Source organism: Stegostoma tigrinum, chromosome 13 (genome assembly GCF_030684315.1).
Source record: "Stegostoma tigrinum isolate sSteTig4 chromosome 13, sSteTig4.hap1, whole genome shotgun sequence".
Classification (NCBI taxonomy): domain Eukaryota; kingdom Metazoa; phylum Chordata; class Chondrichthyes; order Orectolobiformes; family Stegostomatidae; genus Stegostoma; species Stegostoma tigrinum.
This window is the reverse complement of record NC_081366.1, coordinates 35,911,034-35,918,726: the sequence shown is the minus strand read 5'-3', so window position 1 is coordinate 35,918,726 and position 7,693 is coordinate 35,911,034. Positions and strand designations below refer to the sequence as shown.

At 41.1% G+C, this 7,693-nt stretch overlaps 1 protein-coding gene across 1 annotated transcript; it reads left to right on the top strand.

Annotated features, from left to right (window-relative positions):
- Positions 1-569: 569 nt before the first annotated feature.
- LOC125458508 (heterogeneous nuclear ribonucleoprotein A3-like) lies at positions 570-1,805 on the top strand. The gene has a single exon (XM_048543831.2). The coding sequence runs from the start codon at positions 634-636 to the stop codon at positions 1,606-1,608; it is 975 nt and encodes a 324-aa protein (XP_048399788.1). The 5' UTR covers positions 570-633; the 3' UTR covers positions 1,609-1,805.
- Positions 1,806-7,693: the final 5,888 nt, after the last annotated feature.

Below are 7,693 nucleotides of genomic sequence, written 5' to 3'. Positions count from 1 at the left end.
TTAATGGTTGATTGATTGCTTACTCTGGTGCTGTCGCCACATGAAGGTCATATCAGATGATTTCCTTTCCCTAAAAGACAATAGAATGATATTAACAAAATTTTGTTATTTAAAACTGAAATGTTCAAGTTTACTAAATAAAACTTGGATCAGCTCGCCTGGTGGATGCAGACCCTGGACTCGATGTTAATCTGAATCTCTGGATTATTAATTTAACAAAAGGACGTACACATCAGTTTGTAAAACTTCCATCTGACGTCTTTGCATAGATTCACGCAAGGTAAGCTCCAAGTTGAGTCAGGGCCAGTTTACAACATATTGCATAGCAAAACTTAAGCCTGAGCGTTTCTGCCTCCTATTATATACAAAGGATGTGTTTCTTATTGGGGTGAGCAGTGGTTGAAGCTTGCAGCTTGAGGTGATCACTCCATGTCTCTCTGGAGGACAATGGAACAGACAGGGCTCCTCAACTGCAGCACAGAATGGGGCTGAGGTTACCTAGCAGCCAGAGGCGGGCCAATCAGGACGGCGGAGCGGAGGTGTAGCCCCGCCCCCTCCCACCCCGCTATATAAGGCGCTCATTAGGCAGGCAGTCAGTCTCCCGCAGTGTGAAGTGAAAGCGGTTGTTGCAACATGGCGAGGGAACAGCTCTGTAAGCTATTTGTTGGCGGGCTCAGCTTTGAAACGGTAGAAGGGAACCTGCGGAACCATTTTGAGAAGTGGGGCAAGCTAACTGACTGTGTTGTCGTACAAGATACGATCACCCGGCGCCCCCGAGGCTTCGGCTTTGTCACATATTCTTCGCCGAGCGAGGCGGATGCTGCAATGGCTGCTAGGCCTCATGTCTTAGATGGCCGCACGGTGGATCTGAAACGAGCTGTGCCAAGGGAAGACTCCAACAAACCTGGCTTCAACATGAAGGTAAAGAAGATCTTTGTTGGCGGTATAAAAGAGAACCTTGGCGAGAATGATTTACAAAGCTACTTCTCAGACTATGGTATGATTGAGAAAGTAGATGTGATCTGTGACCGAGAGACTGGCAAGAAAAGAGGCTTTGCCTTTGTGTACTTCGATGACCATGATTCTGTTGATAAAGCGGTTATACAGAAGTACCACATGATTAATGGCTACCGGTGTGAAGTCAAGAAAGGTTTGTCGAAGGAGGAGATGCAGAGCGCAACTAGACCTCGAGGCCGAGCTGGCAACTTTAGCCAGAGAAACGGTCGGAGTAATGGCAATTTTGGAAACGCGGCCGGGTATGGCGGCGGCGGAGGCGGCTACTACAATGATAGAGGAAATCGAGGCGACGTCTATGGTGGTTATGGTGATGGGGGGTATCCTCGGCGTGACCGTTCTTTCTCAGGCGGCAGCTATGGTGATCGAATTCGGGATTATGGCTTTGGGAGCTATGGTGGAGGAGAAAGAGGATACAATAATGAAAATTTCGATGACATGTATGACAACTTTGGGAGTTATTCCCCTGAGCAGTCCAACTATGGTCCTATGAGAGGAGGGGGTGGTATGGAAAAATATGCTGGACCCTACAGGGGAGATTACGGTGTTAGCAATAGAAGCAGGAACAGAGATTATGGAGGATATGCCTTTTAACATGCGCATGAATTTAATGTGTAAGGGGGAGTATTTGATTTGTACACAAATGGCTGATACTAAGTGAATTGTGTGTAAACTGTGTAAGGGGGACGTATTTGATATGTACACATGTAGCTCCAAAGCTGCATAATGTATTCAACTAATCAAGGATAATTGTATACTTTTTCACAATAAAAAAAATTGAGTTTACAGTCTGTCCAGTTTACCTTGCAAGTCTGAAATTACTTTTACTATTAGCACTATCATTTTAACCATCTGGGAACTTTAGTAAGTGAGCACACCCTGTTTCTCTGAGATATACATAAGCATGTTTATATGAGAAACTTTTAAATGTTTTTTATATTCTGAAATCCTGACATTCTCCAATTGACTGGCTTCCGTTTTGGTATTGATAAGGCTGGGAGTAGAAAGTTCATGTTAAGATACTGAGTTCAAGTCTACAAATGTGCTGAAACATTACCAGTTGAGGAGAGGCAGGTTCTGTTTATCTTTGGTTCTACTCACACTTTGGTAAATGCTCTTTTTTAAAAAAAAACACATGGTAAGGAAAATGTGGAAAAACATTTTCAATTGGGGATTGATCTGTCAGGCAGATTAATGATTAGAGGGTGGGACATTTTGGTCGTCTTTTTAAAAGAAAATATGGAACTTTGAAAATTTGATAACCTGCATGTGACTTCTGGTCACTGAGCATTCTGGATATAATTCACATGGAAATGCCAAACACACGGAAGTTTAAATTTGTCTGCCTGTTCCATAGGGCAGATCTGAACTCCAATCTTGTTACTTATTTGAGTAGTTGAGACAGTTTCCTATTGCTGCCTTCCCAAAATATCCTGCTATGCCATTCAGTACTTTCATGATGGATCATCTACCTAAGTTTTCCCTTTTTTCCTCATTCATTCCCCAAACCCTTACTGCCTTGAAAGAACAAGTGTCTTGGCCTTGAGTGTCAACAATAAAGCATCCACAATTCACTGGATGAGAATGTCCAATATTTATGGCCCTTTTTAAAAAACCTCTCTGCTTATCTCATTCCAAACTGACTTTGCCCTCAATTTCTCCCACCACCACACTTACACAGTGAAGAGAAACAACTTCTCGGTGTACAGACCATCAAGCCCCTTCAGAATCTTGTTTCAATGAGGCCAAATTTATAGGGCAATTTGCAGAACCTACAATGATAGGAATACACTGAGAAACAAATCTTGTTTTTAGATTAGATTCCCTACAGTGTGGAAATAGGCCCTTCAGCCCAACAAGTCCACACTGCCCCTTGGAGCATCCCACCCAGATCCATTGCCCTATACCCCACACACCCCTGAACACTACAGGCAATTTAGCAGCCAATCCACCTAGCTTGCACATCTTTGGACTGGGTGGAAACCAGAGCACCCGGAGGAAACCCTTGCAGACATGGAGAATGTGTGGAGTTTGCACAATTACCGAGGCTGGAATCAAACCCGGGTCCCTGTTGCTGAGAGGCTGCAGTGTGAACCACTGAGCCACTGTGGGATTCGCACTTGAGACTCTTCTTTCAAGTGGGCTAGTACATGGTGGGCTAATCAAAATCATCAGATCTTGACTGGATATCAATCTCTGGTATTGAGAGCTGGCAGTTGAATCTCTGCTTAATGGAGTAACCTGTTGTGAGAGCCTGAGCCCGTTTTCTCTGTGGAGCAAAGAATTAGGATCATTTGAGCTGCGGTCACACAGTCCAGTGGTAAGTACCCTGCTACATGTTGACCACCTCATGAAACCTGGAGTGAGGCTTCACTAATCAGACATTTGTGACCTGTGTATGATGCATTTGGTTTCTCTCCCCCCCCCCCCCCCCCCCCTCCAGTAGCTTCAACGAAAGGCAAATGTTAATCATCCATTGACTGTTCTTAATTGTAAACTTCAGTTCTATTTCTTCACTGCTGTTAGCCATGAATAGATGGTGGTGTTTTACAATGGGGAAGTAATCACAGGATGCAGACCAACTTCTTTATAAACGAACTGTCTGTCCCATTGTGTGCAATGTTTGGATTCTAGCACTAACTTACCTATTGCATCTTTTCCTTCTAGTGTTCACTTTTTAAGGTTTTTTCTTGTCCCTGCATCAGGTTAACTCTCTTGCCTACAATATATTCTTCCCCTCCCCTGCTCTTTCATCCTCCTGGAATGATTCAAGACTACTTCCTTCACTGGAGTGTAGAAGGTGATGGGGTGACCTTTTTATAGAGGCTTATAAAATGGAAGTGTACAAATAAATGAATGGCAGGTGCATTCCCTAGGAATGGGAGCATGTTTTTAAGGGGAGAGGTGAAAGATTTTTAAAGACATGAAGCGGTTTGTTTACACATTTCTTCATGTGTGAAATTAAAATCCCTGAGGAAGTGGTGGATGCAGGTACAGTTTAAAATCTTTAAAAGACATCTAGGTAAGTACACGAATAATAAATGTAGAGGGAAAGGGGACTCGTGCAGCAGGTGAGACTAGTTTAGTTCGGGATTGTGATTGGATGATCTGGTTAGACCGAAAGTTCTGTTTGTGTATGACCCATCACTGACTCTACTGTTTTGGCATTATGGGAGTGCATTACTGTTCAGTGCAGTAACCTTCATAATTAAGTTCATCCAGTCTAATCCTTAGTTTGCGATTTGATTCTTGTCCTGTCACAGATTGTTACAGCATAGCGTATGTGAAAATCCTAACATGACTTTTGCCCTCGCTCCACTTGTTGGGACATGTCTTACTCCTTCTGTTTCATCTTTTTCAAAATAAAACATTGCACTTAAGTCTCAGCCTTTAACAACCTCAGCTTATCCTAAAGTATTTAATGTGAAATTAAGTACTTTAGAGGAACAATCCACTTTAATATAGGAAAGGCAATGCCAATTGCAAGTTTTGCTTTGCTCCAAGCAGTCATAAGAATCACTAGGCAATTTAAATCCAACTAATTAAAATAAATCTGGAGTTACAGATTTAATTATTTTGAAAAAAAACTTCAATTGTGGCAGAGGACTGATTTAGAACAACTTTCAGTCTTTTTAAAAAGAGAACTTGTATCATTAATGGTGACTGAAATTGCTGGATTGTCTTAAGCCCATCTTAAAGTAGGTCTGTCGTTCATACCCGGTCCTATATGTGACTGCAAGCATACAGTAATTGGGGTGTCGTCTTTAACTTCCTTCAGTTGTAATGAAAGCTTTTTGTTGTTTTCCAAGGATGGAATTAGATGTGCAGTAAATGCTAGCCTTTGCAACATCACCTGATCCCTATCATTAAAAAAAAACTACCTGAGCAGGTAAAGAGTCTTTAGTTTAATGTCTCACTGAAAAGACTACACTTCCAATCATACAGAATGCATTCAGTACTGGACTGATTGGTCTGGATTTCATTCGGGTCTTTGGAATGAAATTTGAAATGATAACCTGACTTACAAATGAGCATGCTCTCTTCTGTTGCCCATATTTTGACATCATTCTGGGCATCCCATAGCTGTTGTTCACATTTATCATCAATGTATTTCTTAGGCCTATCTTTGATTCTTTTAGCTAACTATTGCCTCCCCAGTGATTTTTCTTGAACCACAGGCCAGTTTCCAAATGTTGATTATCTGCGCCTCGCCATCTTCAGAAAATTATCTGATCAGATATGGGACAAAAAATTAGAACAAGAATGAACCAAATCTTTCTTGTAACTGAATACTTGGAAGGCTGAGGACACAGCTGTTGCCTTCATGTCACCCATGGTCTCATGTAGAATTTGGAACTGGGGCTGTTATTGTTCTGCTATCTCCAGTTTGCTTTTGTACTCATCTGTCCTTTTCTGCTGATGTCTGGAATCCATTGTCCTCGTCATCTAACCTAGAGTTGGCCAGTTCCCCCACCTTAAGCATGAACCTTCCACAACATTTTATGAACATATTTAGGAACCTGTGGCGGAAAAGTCAATGTTTTGGCTCGAAACATTGACTTTCCTGCTCCTTGGATGCTGTCTGACCTGTACTTTTTCAGCTCCACGTTTATTGACTCTAGCTTTTGAGCATCGGCTGTCCTTTACTGTCTCCGTTTAAGAACGTGCTATTTTGTTTGTTCACATCTTCTGTCATGCCCCAATGTAATCCTTTTGTTGACAGTCTTTATTTGCAGTCTGTTTCTTTCACTTTTGTGCCTGTCTGTTTCTCTGCCTCATTCCACTGTATTTCAATGATTTCTTATGATCCAAAATTTTCAACTTCAGTTGCAATTCTGGATGTTGTTTCACTCCTTTCACTTCGGAATTGGTGGTCTTTTGTTCTGCCAGTATGCTCAAGAGGTGTATCTGCCTGCAATTTACAATTCTGCACCCAGTTCTCTACCTAGTTGCCTTGCTGTGTGCTCTTAAGACTTCATCTGTTCAACCATTTCTGACAATTTCTCTTTCCGCATATCTGAAATTGTACTGTATTGTCCAGTTGTGAAAAGTACTATGTAAAGAAGATCTTGGCAGTGCTGCCCTGGTTTAGCACAGATCACAAGCTGAACTTGCAATTTTTCTGGTACTGCCACAGTATTGCATACGTTTACTGAACAATTAACAGTCCCATAAGGAGATTTTGATATGACAGCATTAGACTTATTACATTAGAACTAAACCTGGCTGTGGTGCTTTAAAGGCTATAAAATGTTTTTGTGGAATCTAGATGTTGCGTGAAGTGCATTGAGAATATTGAGCAGTTTTGGGACCTAATGTCTGAAGAAGGATGTACTGACATTGAGGGTCCTGAGGGAGTTTACGAGAATAAGCTGAGCGATGGACCTTCTAATGAGGATTGGTTGAAAATTCTGGGTCTTACTTAATTGAAAAGGATAAGAGTGGGGAGGGGGAAATCTGATTAAAACTTATAGAAACTGAGGACTGAAGAGGTGGATGTGGAGAAGATCTCCTCCTAGGAGGAGAGACTAGGACCTGTGTGCGTAGCCTCTGTGAAGGTACAGAACAAAGGTGAGAAGGAATTTCTTGAACCAGAAGGTGGTGAATCTGTGAAACTGAAACTCCATGCTTGAGTGTCATGGTGGCTGAGCCACCGAAAGTCTTTAAGGCTGATCCCCTTTAAAGAATCCAAGGTTATGGGGAGAAGGCAGATGAATGGGGTTGAGAAACATCTCACGATTGAATGGGAGCAGAATTAGGCCATATCTTTTTATGAATGCATATTTTACCTAAATAAAAACTAGTGTTAGGTGTTATGAACTATTGCCTGGAAGGTGCTCTATAAGAACAATTTGTTTTTCTCATTAAGTGGATTTGCGATGCTAAATTGCCCAGTGTCCAGGGATATGCAGGCTAGGTGCATTAGCCATGGGAAATGCAGCAGTATGGTACTGGTCTGGGTGAGATGCTCTTCAGAGAGTCGATGTGAACTTTATGGGCTCGATGGCCTGCTTTCACATTAGAGAGTCTGATCTATAATACACTTTAATTTTAAACATGAAATTAATAGTTTGCATTGTTTCCCTTGGGAAAATCTGAGTTTAAGTGAAGCCACTGAAGAGAAAATAAAATTGTCTGGGTGCTGGTCCTGATGTCTTAAACGCTTACATTTTTCATTTTGTGCAATAAAACATCTCGAAGAAAGTGGCTGAGTTCCATGCCAGTATTCATTTACTTCTGTAATATTTCCAGTTTTGAGTATCAGCCTGAATTCAGCACTAATTTACATTAGGTTGCTTTGAGGAGAGGACATACAGCTTTGACAGCAACTATCTGACAGATTTACCTAAGTTACTACCTTAGAGTGGTTAAATAAGCCAACCATTTTTATGCTATCAAGTGATTATATTGTAATATAAATTTAATGGAACAGAATTTAGTTTAAATTGCAACTTTAGGCATGACTTAAATATTCTAAACAAAGAATAAGGTTGCTGTAAAGCTTCCTAGTACACATCAATAAGCTTAAATTCTTTGAATTTTTAATTAGGAATTCACTAACAAATGTTTTGAAACAAACGTTTTTTTCCCTTTGGGTAGCAAGATTATTGATTTACAGACAGTGCTATATTTTAGGGAGCTAGAAAATAGTCACATTCCATCTGTTGTGGTTATATAG

What these genes read in the sequence shown, in the direction of transcription:
- LOC125458508 (XM_048543831.2), top strand. Translation starts at nt 634, where the DNA reads ATGGCGAGGGAACAGCTCTGTAAGCTATTTGTTGGCGGGCTCAGCTTT.